The sequence below is a fragment of the Onychostoma macrolepis genome, chromosome 17 (assembly GCF_012432095.1).
Source record: "Onychostoma macrolepis isolate SWU-2019 chromosome 17, ASM1243209v1, whole genome shotgun sequence".
Classification (NCBI taxonomy): Eukaryota; Metazoa; Chordata; class Actinopteri; order Cypriniformes; family Cyprinidae; genus Onychostoma; species Onychostoma macrolepis.
Window position 1 is genome coordinate 16,064,110 of NC_081171.1, and position 22,403 is coordinate 16,086,512.

General features: G+C 36.0%; 1 protein-coding gene across 2 annotated transcripts in view; it reads left to right on the top strand.

The window, feature by feature from the left end:
* Nucleotides 1–22,403, top strand: part of mdga2a (MAM domain containing glycosylphosphatidylinositol anchor 2a) — a 130,014-nt gene that overhangs the window by 65,331 nt on the left and 42,280 nt on the right. For both annotated transcript variants that reach the window (XM_058750048.1, XM_058750049.1), the window contains exons 7-9: nt 1,773–2,102; nt 7,115–7,408; nt 19,692–19,961. In XM_058750048.1, coding sequence (XP_058606031.1) covers nt 1,773–2,102; nt 7,115–7,408; nt 19,692–19,961 — 894 coding nt within the window. The remainder of the gene's footprint in view (nt 1–1,772; nt 2,103–7,114; nt 7,409–19,691; nt 19,962–22,403) is intronic.

Genomic DNA, 22,403 nt, shown 5'->3' on the forward strand with positions numbered 1-22,403 from the left:
TTTAAATTATTTTAAATGTTTGTGTGTATGTGTGTGTGTGTGTGTGTGTGTGTGTGTGTGTGTGTTATTAGGAATTTTTTTTTTTTTTTTTTTTGATCACATCAAAAAATCTAAAACTAAAACCTAAAATTCAAATATATATAAAATGTAGCCTAAAAATATGCATATATGCCACCAGGAATGTTTATTAGGGAAGTAATTACAGTCAGCTTTGATTTCATGTTGATACTTTCTTTCTTGAGAACAGCAGGATGCTGTTTCGGTTTATTTACTGTGTGGTTTTAACCCGTAAAGGTCCTAAAATAGCTGCTGTGCAGTCTAGTGTGGCTTTTAGTTATTTCTAAATGTGAGACACTCAATCTAACCTTGCAAAGATTCACTCATTAGCATGTGTGGAGTGGTGTGCAAGAGTGTGGAAAGTGTGTGTCATGTCACTCCGTTCTTACATCACTTCCAGCGTTGTATATGTCAGTACGGTTGAGTCAGAGTTCTTCTCAATGTCACTGTCAAAGGATTGAGGTTCTGTGAAAGGAATCATCTGTTCTCCTCTGAACACAGAAAGTGTGTGACTCCCTGACAGTCCCTCATCAAAATAATATCACGTGTTTTGTGTCTGGAGGGGCCGTCTGTTTATTTCTCACCTTATTGCGGGGTGATAGTAAGATGGTGTATTTTAAGATCCAGCTTTATTTGTGCTGTATTCACAGGCTGTAAGATAGTCGCTCACCTCCATGCCTTGAAAATAGCCCATGGGTGTTTTATTAATATTTTTTGTTTTGTCATTTTTATGTCATTGGCTTGTCTCGGTAATAATGGCTTGAAAAGCAGTGGTGTGGATGAATTGTGGGAAAGCGTTGTATATTAAACTGTTTTGAAATTACATTAACCAAAGACCTTTTAGCTATGTAAACTGACGCACTGCATTTAATGCATCATTAACCGTGCAGTACAAATCTCATATGAAGAGATTAAGAGACTTGATGATGAGAAATGTCCAGTGTGTTACTGCTTCTTGAGCAAACTGATATTTTATAAGATGAAAGTGCCTTCATAAATGGGTGTTTCTTCAGCGCCAGGCTTTAATGTACCAGGAATTGATTAAAACTAATGCAGTTCAACTTCTTTTTTCTCGTTGTTATATAAATGTCAAATTGAAACTGTATTAACTAAATACTAAATATAAAAAATACACAATATAAAACAGCAAAATATTTTACTGTACTTCTTCTATATTTGCTCCTTTTAAATGTACTTTTATTTGAAAATTCAGTTTATAAAGAGACTTGTTAAAGAGACATTTGATGTATGAAGTAAATCATGGTAGAAACCTTGTGAGCAGAATATTATTTATAATATCTTTAATAATTTAAATATATTTTAAATGTGTAAATATTTATATATTTTTTTAAATCAAGCTGTAATTTTGTAAAATTATGCACAAAGTGTGTGCATCATTTCTGTTTATTTAGCATACATTAACAATGAAATTATCCTTTCTTTCCATCAATGTCATTTCCACCACTGAATGCTAATAAAAAAAAATAATAATATTACTTGATGTGGTCTAAATGATACTATGGTGCACCTTCATGAAAAAAAAATGCTAAAAATGACCAAATTCTCCTGCAGCATGCATGTTCAATGTTAGCCGAGCCAAATAAACTAGTGAAAGTGTCTCTTAAGACTTACTTTCTAAAAATCGATTGCTTAGACATATACTCATGAATTTTTCATTAATGTTAAATCAGTCGCATTTCATTCTGTCCACACAGCTCTGAAGAAGGGCCGGTTCTGGATCACACCCGATCCCTATCATAATGACGACAACATCCAGATTGGCAGAGAGGTGAAGATATCCTGTCAGGTGGAGGCCACACCGCCTGAGGAGCTGATGTTCAGCTGGCTGAAGAACGGCCGTCCACTTCGTAGCTCAGAGCGCATGGTCATTACCCAGACTGACCCAGACGTTGCCCCAGGAACCACAAACCTGGACATCATCGACCTCAAGTTTACTGACTTTGGCACTTACACCTGTGTGGCCTCACTAAAGAACGGAGGGATTCCAGAGATCAGCATAGACGTCAACATCTCCTCCACCACTGGTGAGTTATTCTCATCCTTTACAGGTAACAGCTGGTTTTCCTCTTTTGTGATAAAGATGGCATAGTAAATGATTTTGCATTGCGTTTTATTTATTTAATATGCCAAAAAAAATCTGGATGCATTGTGTTTGCATTTTATTTGACTTTATGTGCCCACTCTACATTTCCAAGTGGCCACCCCTGGAATGGAATCCATAACACCATTTAATATTAAATAATAAAATTACATAAAAATGTTGATACCAAGCAGTTTTATTTTAGTATGATTTATATACTATTATAGAATTTATTCATATTTTGAATCATTTTTTAAAATATATTTTCTGTCTTCATTTAAATTTCATTTTAGGTGTTAGTATTTCTTATATTTATATTTAGCCTTAATTCATTTTTAAGTTTAATTGTTGAAGCATTTCGACTTCAACGTATTTATTTCAGTTAGTTTGTTTAACTTTAAGTTTTTCTCTATTTTAGTTCTGCTTTATTTAAATTACCAAAACATTTTTAATAGTTTTAGTTAACAATAACGATACTGTAACCAGGGCATAAACAAGTTCACATACCTGAAGCTGTTAAATATTACTGCTATGAGGATTCAAAGAGATTTACTGAGAACATCAGTCTTTGAATTTCCATGTTTTAACAAGCTTGGCACTTACAGTAACATGGATTTATTAATTATAAATAGCAATTAATTAGAAATCATGCATGCATTACTGAGTAAATGAAAAAAAATTGCAGTGAAAATGGGGTTAATGTTAGGATGTCAAGACTCTTCAGTACAACTTCAAAATTATTTATTATTGAGATCAGTTTTTTACGGTGATTACATTTATTATTGTTTTACAGACTGTTTCAGCACATTACGGTTTTATAGCTTTAATAAAACAAAATAATCTCAGCCTTCCCCACTGATGACATTTTAATGATACGAACGTCGATCTAAAATGTTTTCTTTTTTTTCTTTTTTTCATCACGAAACATAGATAATACTGTTTCAGGATTTTTAATGTAGCCAAAATGGGTAATGTGATTTATTTTCTGACTCATTTCATTATGCAAAATATTCTATGTCTGGATGTTTGTTTGTTTGTTTGCCCTGGGTCTGCTAAAGAAGTCACGCTTAATCAACCTGCAGATGCAAGATCTCTCTCCCACCAGGCTCCCTGCAGTCGCAATCGGAAATACATTCAATATTGTTCTCTTTTTTTTTTTTTTTTTTGGTCCTGTACTCATTACCATCCGTTCATATAAATCTGTATTTCCCCCTCACCTTATGTAGGAGAGAAAATAGATTTGTCTTTTATCTCCAAAGGAGGAAAAAATTCTTTTTTTTCACTGTACAGTATTTATCTGTCTTTGTCATCATCTTTCATATCCCACATTTCATACGTGCATGATAGGTTTCATTATAACAGTCCGTTTCTTGTACTGTATGAAGTTTTTTCCTGCTTTTTAAGAGAATCCCAGAAGAACACACTCATCCTCACTACTCAGCTAGGGCCCTTGTTTTCATGCAGCTCTTTTATCAATGGTTTTGAGCTTGTGAAGTGGGCCGTGGAGATTTGGACACTTCATGTCCATATGCTTTGTGTACAGTAAAGTAAGATTCATGTTTAATGGAAAGGGCACCCCAGTGGCTAATTTCAGAGGAACTGGTGGCATTGTTGAAGATGTAGACATCTTCAGATGTCCTGTTTCACAGAGCATGTCATCACATCAAACTGACCCCGCGGTTTCTGGGGTCTGGACTCAATCAAAATAGTTGGTGAAAAGTGTTCTGGTCAAATTGCTCAGTCATTTGGGGATTTGATGTGGAAAACTCACATTCCCTTGGACCTAGATGTCCTGAGTGCCTGTCAACATTTGAAGGAATGGTACGGGTTGAATACCAGGTAGAGTCAGTCGATAACATTTGTCCATTACAACTGAAAAATTAGTTTGTTTTATCTCTTAGTTAAGGAAGAAACTCTTACAATGCAAGTAAAATAGACCAGGCAATAAATGTTAAACTACAAACTGTTATAGTCACAGTTATAGCATGACAGTATTTACATTATATATATTGATGTAAGACTACAGTAGTAGAATAGCTTACTAACATAGTCTATGTAAAATGATATTCAATCTTTTGTCGTCTTGACAATGCAACAGACATAAAGCCTGTAAACCCAGTAACCTTCGCACAATGTCCGTGCTAGGATACCAAGAAGAAAGGTGACAACATCCTTGTTTACATGGAGCTGAGCCGGTAGTTTGCCAGACTGTTGTCTGGAATCAGCAGAAGAACATAAACCTTGTCTCCTTCCTGTTGTCTGCATACATTTATGTCTAACGGTGAAAACCAGCCAGAAATGTCGTTATCTGACACCTGGTGGCTGACAGGATGTCTTTGTTGATATACTGGCAAAACCGATACAGATATTATATCTGTGACGAATAACTAGAAGTTTATTCGCCTAGAACAGTAGTCCCAGACTGCAAAAATGGTGAATTAGATAAAATTATAGTTTTAAAATAAAAAGTCAAATATAAACTATTAATAAATATTAAAATATTATATTCAATTAAATATTATATTATATTATATTTAGGGGTGTAACAATACACGTATTCGTATTGAACCGTTCAGTACGAGGCTTTCGGTTCGGTATGTGTTACAGACTGAACGATTCGTTGGACTAATCCTATTACATTTGGAAAATAGAAGAGCTTAAAGTGTTTGAAATATAATTTTCTCAGTGCCCCCACACTCAACAAGGCAGCCCAAATGATGTAAACAGGCAACATCTTGTCTGTGATAACCTCCCCTTGCTGGGGTGCATCGACAGACGATGATCTTGTATCGACGATAGCCAGAGATATTGTCAAAAATATCAATTATTGGCAGTATTAAGAGGATTTGGTATTTCCAATTAGTGTAGGCCTGTTACATTCTTATTTTTATTAGGCCTATTATTATTATGAAGTTACTTGTATTATTCATTTTAAAATTACAATTAATTTGCACTGCAGTAATTGCCACATAACTGACACACTACGAGGGTAAGATTAGGCTATTTACTCCTCAATTAAAATGTTTTTTAAAAAGGTCTTTTAAAAGAGGTCTATTATACAATTAATTATAGTCCTATAATTAAAATATTAACACTGCAGTCATCAATAAAAATCAATGAAATAAAAAGCTTTTATTTCAAGCACCGACTTTCAAAAACAACCTGTTTAACACAAAATACGTTTCTTCTCATTTTTTTCACTATGTACGGGCCACAAGAGAAATATTAAGGGAATAAATTAAAACAGTTAACTGTATACCGTTTTCAGCTTATGTTGAAGTAGATTCGTCTCTCGTCGTCTCGTCATTCCGTTTTTATTTTCACTTTCTGCATAGTGAATTGACTGAGATTAAGACATTCTCTTAAATGCATAACTCTTGCGCAGTTTGATTTGTGACACGCTTGCTTGTGTGATATCCGTTGGCTCACCTTCATGGTTTAAAACAGAAATATTTCCAACATTGCGAAGTAACCAATTACCCCCCCCCCCCCCATATCGAAAACTTACTGAACCGTAACACCACTGTGTCGTATCAACCTGAACCGTGAATTCTGTGAACCGTTACACCCCTAATTATATTATATTATATTATATCATATTTATTATATTATATTATATTATGTGACACTGAAGACTGGAGTAATGGCTTATAAATATGCATCATTGCCAATACAGGAATAAATAACATTTTAATATATATTAAAGTGGGAAATTTTATTTTGAATTGTAATAATATTTCAGAATATACAATGTTGGTGCAGCCTTGTTGATAATAAGACACTAGAGGTGAATGATATGACCAAAATATTTTATCACGATATGAATAATTTTATTTTACAGTAACAATATATATCACAGTATAGTTATTTGTTATATCTTTATGATATAAATTTTTTTGGTAACATTGAAATTACATCATTTTTGTTACCAACGTCAATATCACAAAAAAGCCTAAATTTAAAAAAAAAAGAACTCATACTCACTGAAGACAAATAAACAGTCAGCAATTAAAAAAGAATAAGAAACTAATTACAAGCAATAGGATAAAATCTGCAGTAGAACAAATAAATAAGAAATGCTACATACATTGTATAAAGTAATAAAATGTATAAAAACACTACATATTCTTCACTGTGCTAATTAAATATATATTTCTTCTTATTAAAGTTACAAAAGTGAGATTTTCTCTCTTTTGTTGTTTGATTAACATGAATGACAGACAGCAGTAATATTAAGACTGCTATCACTTTAAGAGCTACCCGGATCTAATATACTGTTACACATGTGTTTTCTTTCTCAGCTGTTTACTTTCACTTAAGACCTAAATTACTGTGTTTATGAGGATACTTGTAAAGACGGGCATTTTGACACATGCAATGTGTGTATTTAACCATTCAAGGCCTTTAAAGCGGCAAAAATAACTCCATTCAATACTCCCGCGCTCTATGAGCACCGTCTTCATGTTTGCGTGCCTCAGAAACTGTCTCTCAGCACATGCATATAGCAAAATGAGTTCTCTTTCGCTGCTGATTGTGTTTCAACAGCTTGAAGTCACTTGTTTTTAAACCACAATGCTTAAAAATGCGTGCAAATGCTAAGTTTTCATGACCATGTAGTACAGCAATGTCAAGTGAGTGTGTTGACAAATTTCTAATCATTGATCGTGTCTACCAGTATATCGCCCACCCCTATAAGACACTAAACATTAAAAAACCTTCCAGATCCCAAACTTTTGAGTAGTGTAGTAAACAAACTTTTGTAGTGTATGTACATTTTTTTCTGGTAATTACATCATGTAATAAATGATATTGACATGTATTGGACCCAGAACATTCCTTTAAGGCCTTATGCTTTTTACATACAGTAACATGTTTTGTGCAGTAAAATGATGCATTGTGATATTTTCATAGCTCATTATAATATGAATATTGTGATCATCATCTGCTCTCTTCTAGTTCCACCCAACCTGACCGTCCCACAAGAAAAGTCCCCTTTGCTCTCTCAGGAGGGCGACACAGTAGAGCTGCAGTGCCTGGTCTCCGGCAAACCCAAACCCATCATCCTTTGGTCCCGTGCTGATAAAGAAGTACCCATGCCGGATGGAAACATGCAAACCGAAAGCTACGACGGAGTTCTGCGCATTGTCAACGTCTCCCGTGAGATGGCCGGCACGTACCGCTGCCAAACCAGCCAGTACAACGGCTTCAACGTCAAACCCCGAGAGGCCATCATGGAGCTTATTGTGCTATGTAAGTAATGGATGTGTTTGTTGCTCATGCACTTTAGCTGGACCTAATTAACTTACATTCAGACTAGAACATACGTTTCTGTCGAGGTTGATTGGCAAATCATTAATTTTCTGTAGAAATAAATGAAAAAAGTATAGGCGCATCATTAATTGTAATTACAGACAACCTTGGTGAGTGATGCACATTGCCAGTCTTTTCTGCATGTCTCATTAAGACTCACAGATTCAATTAGCGCAGGTGCAAAGGTTAATGCAATGTAATGCATTCCATATTATCATAGCATAGCATGAATGAATTGCTGAAGAGATCTTTGACTTGGTTTGACTCAAAAAATACAGGCATGTGAGAGGGTCAGATGTAAGTGTTAACGGTCATTTATGGGGAAAGTGAAAAACACGTTCTGGCTATGGACGCATTTCCTTATTCTCCCCTACATTTCATAGAATATCGAATTATAGTCATATTGCAAATGAGATGTATTGCATACACGTCGTGTAAAGTATCTGAAGTGATTTGAATTAAGTATCTGGTATTTTAGAGATGTCAGAAAGATCTGTTTTTCCCATAATGCACCTGTCATCTTGTTAATATCTTGCACGCTAATGGACATGTGTTAAAAGCAACAATGGCATATAAAGCTCTTCCCGAGGCAGACTGTATGTTGTCTTTTATCCAGTTGGCCTCGTTTAGCGCATTGTTCTCAGCCACCGCTCTTACATGTACTGTATGGCATGACAGTTCTGCTTTGTAAAAGAACTGCATTTCAGAACAATTCACGCATTTATACACGTTTCATACTTTTTGTATTGAAGAAAATAGTTTAAATGACCTCTGTATATGCCTTAATTAACAATGTATTGTGCTAGAAGACAGATTTAATTTAAAACAAGCGCTTGAAGGAGCACAATGTAGCGTCGGCTGAAAAGCGCTCAGCACTTCAAGATATAATTGCTAAAACTGTATAGATCCACAAAAAATCATTCTGGCTTGAATTTTAAATAACACTTCACAATAGTATCTTGTGTCAGCATTTTACTTCTCTAATGTCTTCAGACTCTCTTTTTGTCTAGAGGGCCAGATTGGTCTGAAATAGCCTTTGTATGTTTCCTGTTGTGCTCTGAGTCAGTGATTTTGTTTGTTAGTCACGATTCGCTGCTTTTATTTTGTTTCTCTGTAATTGCCCGCTCTCCCTGAGCTTTGTCTTTTGTTGCACCCTACTATGAATTCAGCATGTGTGATCATTACATCCTATTTAGGTGAATCAAATAATCCTGACCTTTGCATATTGCACTGGCTTAGTGAAAACTAATGAACACAAGATCTGGTAAGTGCTGTAGACCAGCTCGTGAAATTTGCTTAAACCCATCGTACTTTGCTCTAGGATTATTATTATTATTTCTACATAAAATGAAAGCTTGTTTGAAATCAAATCATTTTCTTGGTGGGGTAAATGCTTGTCAGTTGTCACCTGCTTTTTGGGCCATGATATTATAATTCAAAACTCTACTCTCCAGTGAAGTACTTTGTCACAGATGACTGTTATAATCTTGGCAGTTCAATTTTTGTAAGTTTTTATGCAGACAGCAGCACTTTTGTCCTTTAGAAATTTGCTTATACTTCACCCAACAGGAAGACAAACAGAGGTATTTTGAAGAATATACTAGTCAATGAATGGAGACTTTTTAAGCTTCAAAAAGGACACAGAAGCGCTGGGAAAAGTGACATAAAAGCAACTTAGACTCTAAATTACATTACATTAATTCTTGCATGTTTTACACCACACCAGATAAACGTGATGTTTTATTACCTTGGTTGTTTGTAAGTATTGTAGCAGTTCTGATGTTCGATGGCTTTAAGGAACAAACCAAAAATTTTAAGTTATTATTCATTTAACATCTTAACATCCACTCTAGCTCCCCTCAGTGTGTTCATGATGTCTAATTTGTGAATGAAACATACTTTTCAGTCAGATCTTTTCACTGAATCACTTGAATCAGTTCATCAAACCAGTTTGAATGATTCATTCACAAATCAAACTCATCTGTTTTTCTGATTCAGCTCATTGATTCACTGATCCAGTCACAGCAGTTCTTGTGTCAACAGCTTACTGGAGTCTGTTTCTCACACAAAACAATTGTATGATTCAGAAGGTCTGGAATATAGCACAATTGTGTGGACCACTTTAATGGCTCATTTGCCTCCTTTTTGAAGCTTGAAAGCTCCCCATTCATTGCAAGTACATTGAAAAAACAACCAGTACATTATTTCACCTTTCTCTTTTTGTATACCACAGAAGAAACAAAGTCAAACGTGTTTTAAATGACCTGAGAGTGATTAAGCGAACAGAATTTTCGTTTATGGGTGTACTGTCCCTTTAAACGCATTCTTCAAATCCCCATTCGAAGCAGCCATATATGTTACATGTCTCCCCGTTAGTAGTAGTCTAATGACAGATACAAGCTCTTTAGCAAAGCCATCATTTCCTGCTCAGCAGAAGCCCAGCTAGCATAAGCATTAGCCGCTCAGAAAGAGTGACTGTGTTTGATGACTCATTCTCCACCACTCTAACTTATGTCATCTCTCCCTGTGTGATAAAGGCCGCTTCCTCCCCCTCCGTCACAGACAGAATGATTGCAGCTGAATAGTCGAGGGGGGGTCCTGAGGTAATCCTAATGCTGCAGTCATTACTTGCAGAAGTCCAATGCACAAATGTATGCCAGTGGATAATGTCTGCTTATGTCTGTGACAGCTGAGCGGGTCCTGCAGCAAGTGCTAGAACTGCGGGGGTGGAGACAGACAGAGAGAGAGAGAGAGAGGAAAGGTGGGATAAAAGAAGCATGAAGACAGATCCTGAAAGAGTGAGGGAGGAAAAGATAGAGGCAGAATGATGACAGGGCAAGAGGAGAGTGTACAGAGTGAGCATGTTTGTGTGAGTAAATGAGGAGGGGTTTTGTTGTCCATCAGAGAGATTGCCCTGGATTTCGCTCTGTCAAAGCGCTTCAAATCTGCATTACTTTGTTATATTGGTAATAAAATGAAACTCAGCCCTCACGTCACAGAACAAATAGTGCAGAGTTTAATGCCTGAAGGCCATCTGCTAACTTACCCCTTGGATTTTTCCCTTTTTTCATCGGCATTTAATCAGGATAATATCATTTCTGGACAGAATTAAAAGCTGAACAGTTGAAGCTCATTTCTGGACAGTATATACATCCATCTGGACTATTACTTTGGTTTGACTTCTGACTTTGTATGTAGACCTATTTCATTTGGCGACATGGTGGAGGAGACAAGAAAAAAGTTAAATTCATTATTTGGTTCAAAAGGAAAGCTTGAAGGCCATTTTGTTGTTTTCTTTTAAGTGGGAGCATGTACAGTATTTACAGTATATTATTTATATTATTATTATTGAAATGTATTTGACAAGTTTACAAACTGTACAAAATAACAAGTATCCCATACACTTTAAAAAACCGTCGAGGATAAAATAAAAAAATTAAAAAACACAAAGCCATTGGCTTATTTCTATTGTGGTCCTTACTGGTAACGTAAAGGATGGAAACTATGTACAGAAGTGCAGAAGAAAAAAAAAAAAACAGTATCTCCTAACCAAATACTAATTTATAAAAAATTTAATCACAATTCATATTTAAAAAATTCATTCACTTTCAGAATAAAAATTTCCTGATAATTCACTCACCCCTATGTCATCCAAGATGTTCATGTCTTTCTTCAGTTGAAAAGAAATCAAGGTTTTGAGGAAAACATTTCAGGATTTTACTCCATATAGTGGACTTCAACAGGCTGAAGGTCCAAAATGCAGCTTTAATGTAGCTCTACACGATCCCAACCATGGAATAAGGGTCTTACCTTAGCGAAACGATTGGTCATTTTCTAAAATATATATACAAATGCTCTTATTGGACTAGCTTGACCTTACGCATTACATAATCATGCACGCATAACGTAGGCAGAAGTACTGACCTCGTGTTTACAAAGCGATTGTGCAAAGAAACCTACAAAAATAGGTAAAACAACGATGTCGGGCGATTTTGAAGTTGGAGGAGAAAATGAGATGGAGTTTTTCGCCCTACCTTTTTGAACCGAAGTACACAGACGAAGAACTAACCGCATATGACTTTTCCAATGTGATTACGCAATGTGTGAAGACCCGCATCGCAGAGCTAGTACGAGATGAGCATTTGTGATTAAAAAGTATATAAATTTTAATAATTTTTTTAGAAGATGGATGGATAGTCAAAAATACATGATTGAATGTAAGATATAACACAGCACTCAGCACGCACCAATAACACAAGTGATATGTCCATCATCTAGCCCTAAACATAGTCTCTCTCTGTCCCCAGGTCATCAGACCATCCTTACTGTTTAGCCCTGTAGATAAAAACAGGACTGTGAAGGACATACTGTACGTGCAGTTTTTCAATAGGTTGTACTATGTAAAGGTCTTAAATCATGTGCTAATATTTTAGATAGACATTTTTTAATGATCTCGGCTGTCTTTACCTATTGTGCCATTCTGAGTCATTCATGCCTCTTTCACATGCTTAGACATTGACCTATTAAAATGGGACTATTCAGTGTGAAATGAAGTGCTTGTGAATAGCTTAACAGATCTGTATGTCATGTGACTGCTGTATGAATGTGCCTCCATGATTACATTTCTTCAGTTTAGTGACAGCCATTCAACTAGTCAAAAGCTGCAGTTTGCATTATCTTTTCATCATGAAGGATAAGTTTGATCTTTAAAGAAATCTCTGCTCATGGCTCTGATGATAACTAGATGACCCCAGCATCATCCTCTCCACATACAGTACATAGCTCTCAGCCTTCTGTTAGCATTCAGTTTAATTGCTCCTCAAAAACCAGAACTCGCTCCAGCGCTCGGGCTGACTGCCACTGACCTTGAACTCCTGCTCTGATGGAACTCTAGGTTGAAAATGAACCACCCGAGGACTTCTGAAGAGCAACAGACCATAATTTGCACAATGATTCTGTGTCCAGGTTTAGAGATGAAATCTTCCTTGCTCATCTGGACTATTGTTGACTCTTTTAAAAAAAAAAGTTGAAGGTGAAGCATGTAATTTCTTTGATATTCAAATACTTTCTCGCAGATAATTTGCAGAAATAGCTATTAGTAATTATTTGTAGATTATTTTCTCCTGAATTTCTCCTGTAATTTCTCTGGCTCTGTGTTGCTATCAGTTGAAGCAAAGCTCAGACAAAGAAAATAAAAAATGGAAATTAAATTTAAACTAAGAAATGCAGTCACACTGTGATGTATAAAGGTGATATATAGGTGATATATAAGTCACAATTTCTCATCTCATAGAGAAATAATCGCAATTGCGAGATATATAGTCATACTTTATGAGATAAATTGGCAGTTCCGAGAAATGAAAGTTGCACAATTATCACAGTATTTTGTGAAAAATATTTACTTATGAGTTGGAAAGCCCTATTTTATTTTAATTGTATTATTTTATTTTTATTTTGCTTTATTGTGTTTTATTTTATTTTACCTTAGTTTTTTTTTTTAGTTTTTTTTTTACTATATTTCTTATTTTATTTTATTTTTATTGTATTTTATTTTATCTTACTTTATTGTGTTTTATTTTACTTTGTTTTGTTTTTCCTTATTTTACTTTATTTTATTATTTTATTTTAATTTACAGCTAAGGACCTGAGCTGTAAATGAATCTGGAACTGTCAGAACCTTTTGGTTTATTTCAGCAGCCCTATTTAATTATTTATTTGTTTATTATTTTTTTGGCCCAATGACCTGAGCCATAAATGAGTCATGCATCAAAATACACCCACCTTCTCAAATCACGGCCAAGTAGTTTGCACCCACACTAACTGGCCCGTAATGTTCCTGATCTCATTGCTCCTCTCGTCCCCCAATAATTCTCTTCCCTCCTCTCTACTGTCCCTTTCAATAAAGAAACATTGACAGAAAATGGCCACATTTCCAGTGCCACTATGAGAACTTCCTCTGTCCACTGTCATTGTGTGAAGGTCTGCTGTAATACGACTGTCCCTTTATACAATCTCTATGTGTCTGATGCAATTACGCGCAATTCAATGTTCGGTCCAGAAATAACTGCATTTTTATAATGGCCACAAAAAATAACTGGAAGCCGAGGTCTGACTTTTCAAAAAGTGAGGCTAATATCTAGTGTCCTGACCAAATGCTAGTACAACTGGAGTATTTTTAATGCACTTGAACCCAATTATCTCCTGTCACTTGTCAAGTGTCGACGTGGACGCCCCACCTACCACACATCGTCAACATTCGTCAGTCAAGGGGTTAATTTAATTCATTTTCAGAGCATGTACCGACAAAAACTACCCATCCATAATTAAGTGCATGCTGATTCATGCAAGACGGACAATGATTGCCACAAAACCAATGACTGTGACCAGAATCGGAACCTCATCACATACGATTTTAGCAGGAGGCGAACAGCTGCAAGCTGTAAAGGTCAATTGGCACTCTTGTCATTGTTCACATGCGTTTGATGGGGAACTAGACCAAAAAAGGAGGGAAACAATAACAGAAAGGGAGGGAGAAATAGAGAGGGTGTCAAGTGAGCTTATATTGTCATTTTCTCAGGAGCAGTGTTCACCGACAGCTGAGCCTCTCTCATTAGGACGTGACTTTTTTTTAACACTACAAGCCTTCTCGGTCTCACAGTGCAAAAAGCCTGGCTTGCAGTTGCAGGAGCTTCTGGGGAGGTTCTTCTTTTTTATCAGAGAGGAGGTGGTGGGACTGTTAATTCTGCCACGAGATTAGATTTTGATGATGGATTCTCATATCGTCATGTTAGTTAAGCAGACATGATGAATATGACTGCCGTGCACCTTGGACTCCCAACACCTTGGACTGAAGTAAGTTTTAATTGCATCTAAATGTGGCAAGGCTGACTGATTATTAATGATCTAATATATTTTAATGAAGGGATAATTGCAGTTAAACCCTGACAGTAACAACCCACCTTCTCCTCCTCTCATTCTCAAAGCTGCAGGGTAGAAGAAGAAACTTCTCGAGAGGATTCTCCCTCACAGCAGCTTTTTCTCACTGAATCAGAACAAGCGTCATTCACAAAGTTCCACACATCCTCCACCACAGCGATCAGCGGTAGCGTCACTGTCACAAACTAGTCAGTCTGCTAATGAGCTGGAAGTGCTGCTATTCTCAAGCATGTAGTTTTCAGTTGTGAAACAATTCTGTTTCATAAGTAGCGAGTTGTGTTGTGAGATGCTGCAACATTATTGACAATATTTTAGTAATAAGAACTTGCATGTACAGTATTCTATAATGTTTAGAAGTAGAACAAGCAATGTTAGATTCAAAAGTGTGTGTGTGTGTGTGTTTTATACACATTGTTTTCTCTCACTTGTTTAAAACTCTTATTGTTCAAAAATATGGGAAACATTTCTTATTATTATCAATGTTAAACAGTTATGCTGCTTAATATTTCTGTGGAAACTGTTTTTTTTTCAAGAATCTTTGATGAAGGGAGAGAGCATTTATTAGAATTTTTTGTAACATTATACATATCATTTACTGTCACTTTTGATTAAAGTATTTTTGCAGAATAAATATATTAATTTCTTTAAATGTAGTAAATGTATTAATTACTGAGCCCAAACTTTTAAACACTAGTGTTATAGGCCTACATGTGCAAATTCTATTTATCTTTAATGTAGCAAGCTACCTTATTCCATTAACTTGTAATGAAACATGCACTGCTACAATTTTTTTTTTTTTTGAGTGGCTTGCCTAACACTGCATGTTTATTTATTCAACAGTTTGACTAATTTGATTACTTTTTTTTTTTTTGCTATAAATGAGTTCAGTATTATCAACATTTTACCATGTTAAAATCCGTTTAGATGATTTCTCCTAAAATAAGTGCAGAAAATGCAATAAAAGCCCACAGATTCCATCTGGGCCCAGTGATAAGTAATTGCAACTTGGACAAGCTCTAAGTAGAACTGATGTAGGCTTTGAGAAGCTGCTACAAGAGAGCTTTTTTGGACGACGGATACTTATTCAAAGTGACAAAACACTGGGATGGCTCATATGCAAATAGGGATTCTGATGTGGAATATAAGAGCAGTGTGGATCCTCGTTATGAGGGGATAAAATTGGCATCCTGATTAGTGGTGTGGAACTGGGATAAGCGCTGGAGAATAGAGGAATATTCCTCTCCTCGGATGACACAATGCCAGTGTTCCATGCTCGATGTTCGCTTAGCATGGCATTCGAAACTGGCTGCCAGCCTAATTAGCAGAGAACTAATTTATTCCCAATAGTATTCATTTATGAAAAAGAAAGTATGCTCATGCAAAAGTCCTGAGTGCAATTCAAAGTACTATCACCATTCACGCATCAAGCCCAGCTTTTAGTCCCCGAAGAAATTTACCAAAATAGAACAAAAAACTACATTATTGCTTTAGTTAATATTGGACACAGATTTATAAAGAGGGTTCTCTAGGGACTTGTTAATTAATAGGTTTTAACACTCTCATCTATACGCAAGCCTGTTGTCATGTTATATGTCATGTAATTGCGTGTTGCACAACAATTTCCCGCACAGGTCAGAAACAAATGTTTTCGTGCAGTCATAAAGTTTTCACTGTGAAGTGTTGTCTTCTGTGTGCAATTAAGACCTTTAATGACGATGCAGAAGTCAACACAAATGATTCAAAAGTTTTAACAGGAAGTCTCTTAAGGCTATTGTGCCAGACAGTAGTTCTAACTACATTGTTTGGCTTGATTTTGTTTTTGGTTTAAGAAATTACTCTTGCATCTAATTGTAACATATTGTTGCTGATTCTTGTGTTATCTTCCCAACTGACATTATTGTAATGTGGAAATCCATTGTTAAAATCATGTTTGTTTGAAAATGAAATCTAAATTGACCCTATTTACTTTCCTAATGCACATTCCCCATCTTGTTGTAAATTATTCATCAGTGGATGGTATTCTGAAGACAAAAGTATTTTGATTAATCTTTAATCAAAAATCGAATGACTTGCTCTTCACTGAAACAACCTTACCTTTTTGCTGCACACTTCCCATATGGCAAAGAAAAAAAAATATCTAGCCAAACTATATGCTATTTATGTTGTAAACAGTGATTCTCAATAAAATTTTGAAATTGAAAATAGTTTAGTTTCAACCTTCACATACCAATGTATATTTAAAAATGTATATCAGGGGCACGTTTTGTGTTTTATACAACAAATAAAATCTTTCTTCGAATGTGAATGTATTTTCTTTTACTGAAATATATGGAGGGTAAAATATCTTTTAAATGCTTTAAAAAATGTTATTTTATTTTTAAAATGCATTTCTAAAAATACACAAAAATATATATTGGTAGAAGATATATTTACGTGAATCTGTTCTGAAATATTTTTGAAATTATGTTTTGGCCCTATTTTAAAATATGCTTAAAGTTAAATTTTTTCCACATGGGTCAGGCCATATTTTTGTACCCTATATGTTGATTAGATTATAACAATTATAATAATATTTAATTATTATTATAAATGTTTGTCTCCATTCTGGATTGTACTGCAACACACTCTTTGCATGATCCAGTCTATTTATAATGGATAAACTTCATAAATAAAATAAAGCTTCATGGAATATCCTGTTTCGCTCATAAATTTACTAGATTAAACGTAAATGGCTTGCAAATTCAATTCATGTAGACTTCAGACATGTTGCAGCTATATATTGCTGAAAACACATAAAGCATTTACTCAATAACAGCTTGTTACCATGCAGCGAGTCAATATGATACACAGCTGTTATTAAAATGTGTACACATTCAGTGTGCTACCATATTGTGCAATGTACAGTACATTTATTAGCAATTTGAGACTGTTCTTCACCTCCTGTTGAAATGTTTCAGCCAGTCATTCATCTGTTTTTTCTTTCCACTTGCATACACAATTGATTCCATTTCAGCAAACGTCTTTTCCTGTTCTCCCCATATTGCTGAAAATCGATTTGCAAATACACACTGTTGCCCGCCGTCACCTGTCTGACAGCGCGAGTGTGCGATAACCGCCATGACTAGTCTATCAAACCCTCATCCATTGGCAACATGTCAGCAGGAATTGGTTCAGTTTGGGAAACTCAGCTGTGAAATTCAGAATGACAAAATGCGGTGGGTCCGGGCTCGCATCATTGCCTGAATAAAGTCGTTGTGGATACTGAACTGTTGACCTCAGCTGTAAGAGATATTGTATTGCTCAGAATGTAATCCACTCACAGCGTGGGGCCTCCACATGTTTTGTCATTTGGAGTGGGGAAAACAAAGTGAACAAACCTTTTTTTTAGAAAGCATTTCTCTAAATGGCTCAATTGCTAAAGCTTGTTCCTGTTATTTCATAAAACATGCTTCAGTCCACTCATTCTCTTTTTCTTTCCATTATTCTCTAAAAAATGATGCTTATTTCAACTCAGAAAGCATAGAGCTTTAGAAAGCATTAGAGCTTTTTTTCCTGTGTGAACACTAGAGAAAATGCTCATATTTTGCTCTTTCATTATTATTAATTTAATACAATTTTATTTAATATGTCATTAAAAGTTTTATTGTTAGCTTGTATAAAAAGATTAACTCGCAATTTTCTGCCTATATTGGTATGTTTCCCTATTATTTTGAAAGCATTTTTTTGTCAAGCGCAAATAAATAAGCTTGTGTAATATCTAAGGATCTTGTCTATCAGTATGATCTCAGAATGAACTGCAAGTCTGCTTTTCCTTCTCTCTCTGATTGACTATCTTCATCGAAAAATAAAAAACAATTGAAAAAATAAATGAAGTGCACTAGAAGACTTTGTCTACTAAAGAATTTGTACTACTACTTAATTTCAGTAATTTAAGTTTGCTTTTAGATCTTTAAAACTGTGAGAAGCATAGATTCAATCTGTGTCTGGTATAGGAAGTTTACTTTCCTTTTTGATTTCCAGCAATTTTAGACAGTGAAAATATGCGCTGTTCTATGCGAGTATGGGAAATTGGAATGAGATGAGCATGCTGCAAATGATTGCCACTGTGGGTTTGAGATGGAGGGGTAGTTTGTGTAGCACACAGTGAAGTGTGAATAGTCTGAATTACTGGACCGCATCTCTGTATTGCCTGTACTGTTCCATTTATCTACTGAAGACATCCTAGGTAACCATACAGGTAATCAAATTTCAAGAAAAATGGTCAAATTCATTCTTTTGGGAAGATTGCATGGCCAGAGCAACCATTACGAATCATATTTTCACTTCAACTTTTTGTGGAGGTAATCAATTTCCATACTTCAGTGTCTATCAATGTCAAATCGTATATTTTTATTTTATTTTATATATTTATTTATTTTCTTGACCAGTTGGTTAAAAGGCATTTTGAAAACGGCTCTGAAAAGTTCAAGCACAATTTGTTTGGAATTTTATCATCTAGGGCATTGAAATTCATGCTTTTTTAAAGTGTCCTAATATATTTTGGGGCCACTGAAAATGTCCAAATGATAAATATTCCGGTTTACACAGAGATGGTGTAGAATATATGTGATGGAAAAGTAAAAGTGGAGTGTGGTGTGTGAATTCTGTGCATCAGGCTCTTTCTGTAAGAGCGCATGACTCTCAGCGGACATTAATAGAAGCGCTGTGCACTACAGTAACAGGAAGATTCTCCAAATCAGACAGAAAAAGTGCAAACGCTGTGCAGATGCCAGCGCCCTTCTAAGGACATCATGTTATGTTTGATGATGCTCTCCCGAGGCTGTGCTCTCTGATGGTGTGCATCATGGTGTATGTGCGCGTGTTGGCTTGCAACACCATGAATCACTGATTCATGACAGGTCACCCTCTTATGAGCAGATGAGTCAGCATTTTTCCCCTTTTTTGCTGCTGTTTTGCTGCTTCGCAGTGAGTATAAAACTTTCAAATCCATCTGTGATGTCTGTACAGCAGTAGCACAAAAATGTAACCAAAATGACTGCTTTTGTGGTTTTTGAGAAGTCTTTGAGAAGCAACTTTGGTGGTTCCTGTCACTCACAGGCCACTATACTATAAAAAGTGTTGATTCTGAGAAGTAATCTTTACTTTAACGCAATTCTATCTCTTTATTTATTCAGTTCATACCTCTCCAAATTAACAGGTTTCTCAATTGTATTGGTTTTATTGACTCCAGTAGACACCTGTGTAAATACATGCTTTGTGTCTAATAAGAATGTCCGTCCTTTTTCAGATCCACCCACGGTGGAGCCGGTGTATACAGAGATCAGGCAGGGTCTGGGACGGCCATTCTCACTGAGCTGCAGGGTCTTACGTGCCCACCCTTCAAAAGTACTGGATTATGAATGGAAGCTGGGCACCAGACTGCTCACAGTGGGCCAGCTGCATACTCGGGACGAGACGGAATACCACGTAAGGGCCCTTAACCGCGAGGGCTACGGCGCGTACACTTGTGACATCAAAAACGAAGCAGGAGCTGGCCGATGTACTTTCCTTGTCACAGGTAAGACAAGTAAAATACATGTGCAAATTAAATTGAATGTTTTTGGAATATAATTGTGTGTAGTTACTGTAGGATGCGGCAGGTTACATTGTTATGTAAGTAGCTGTCGACAAACAACTGTCTGTTGAGTGTGAGTGAGTCACTAAATGACCCAACCAGTGTCATCCCAACCAGGAATGTAAAAATTGACTCTTTAAGATTGAATCGGTGAATCTTTCACTCAATCGATTTGTTCAAAAACTCTAAATCATTCAGGAATGAAACAAATTAACAAATTAACAGAATAAGTCACTGAATCATGCAGAGCAAGTACCGAGACTTGCTACTGCCAATATATCCACAACATGCTGCTGTGAGCATGTAAGAAATACTGCTGCTGCACATATAACATATATATGTGAAATAACCCCCGTATATAGCATACATGAATAACCCCGTAGCAGATCTATACACAGGGGTGCAAACTTGTCCCCTTTGAAATAGGTCATTCACGTGAATCGTGTAGATCTAAAAAAATGGGGGGTCGTATCTGCGAGTCATCTGTGTCACGTCACCTGTAGCGTTTTTTTCCCCTGTTGGCAAAAGGAATGGACCCGCCCTGCTCTGCCTCTGATTGGCTTACCTTAATGTTCTCTCCCTCAACCAACCAATCTCACTCCTGAAGCATAACTTTTAGACGCTGTAGGTAACTGTCCATATTTCCAGAGGCTACGTAAAATGTGAAGGAGCAAGATAATGGCAAGCAACTTATTTTTGAAGTAATTGGGCTATGTTGGTGGTTAGATTAGCCTGTTTGTAGCTAGCTAAATTAAGTTCACTGTAGAGCAGGACGGAATGCATTTGTATCTGCTGTAAATCATGGTGTTCCAATATAAATGGTGATTACCACGTGAGGCTGCTGTTGCATTAGCTATGAAGATTGTAAGTTATGTTATCGCTTTATTAGTTTGCTACCCTTTGCAAAATGCTCCTCACTCTCGACCTTAACATTTGTCTCACATATCAGTAAGCTATTACTCTGACATGAAGTCGATTTGAGAACTGTTCGACCTACAAGTAAAGCATACTGTTTAATGTACAGCAGTGGCGGCTGCTGGTCTTTCAAAGAGGGGAAGCTCATTTTCGGCCTACATCATAAAAATTGTCCATTTATTTATACGTAAATCCTGCCCTACGTTCCTTTTCAAGAAAATGCTCTGTGACCCTTTCGTAACTAGGCATCTTTTCCAGTGACGCTAGCCTAGCCCACTGTATGAATGAATGAATGAACAAACAATCTAAAAAAAAAGATATTAAACTCGACGGAGGAAATGTGGGAATTAGGTTAAACTGAAACAAGGAATGTGGTATAATAGGGTTGTCACAATACCATAAAAATGTCTTACGATACTATACCAGCTTAATTTATAATTCAATTCTACAAAATGAATCAAAATTTAATAAATAAATAGATGTAAGTGAAAACAGACAATATTATTCTCTGAATACTTAATTAATGTGAATGAATGACTAGCTATTGTTATCCATGAAATGATCTAAACCAAACTCATCTTAGCACTGCACAGAAGCTGCATGAAGTGACATTTAGATGTGGCATTTATTCATTTAGACTGTATTTATAATTGCATAAAGAATGTTATGAGATTAATGTTTTAAATACTAAATTCTGAATATAGAAATATGTTGGAAAATAATGTAATATGCCTACTTTTAGACGGGAAACTTAAAAACGGAAGGCTGCATCCTCCGGAGGTCGCATTTGTAGGCTGCATACGCCATCAAGCCTGGTTTATTTCAGTTAACTGAGCATTACATTTGCGAGTCAAAAGCATATTACAACAATTTACACTTAACTAAGAATAATGGTCAAATTTAGAACTGTTAATATTCTAAGATAAGATCTTCTTTATGACGTATGCAGCCTACAAATGCGACCTCCGGAGGATGCAGCCTTCCGTTTGAGAAACGGCCACTGAGTCATTCAAATGATTCTTTCAAAACGGCTGAATCCTTCAGGAGCGAATCAAATGACTGTTTTTATGAATGGCTAGTGAATCAGTGATTCGCCCAAGACAACGCGGATTTGGATCAAACACAGAAACGAAACAAAAACAGCACTCTTGCTCGTGTTGTATTGCCTAAGTGTCAGGAGCATTTTTTGCTCGCATATCTTGCAATTTTCGAGTTAGCAGCATGTATATTAAAACATAACATTATAAATGAATTAAAAAAATATATATAATGATTGATAAGAACCAAGTGCAAAGCTGCGATGGGACTGAGCTCGAATAGCTTCAGCGTCAGCGACTTTTTATAGTACAAAATCGCTGTCAATCAAAAGGAGATACAGACCGTCCAATCATCACGCAGAAGCCCGGAGTCCAGGCCAGCCCACTCCTCCATTCACTCCCAGAGATGCTGAGCGTCCGTGGGCGGGACATA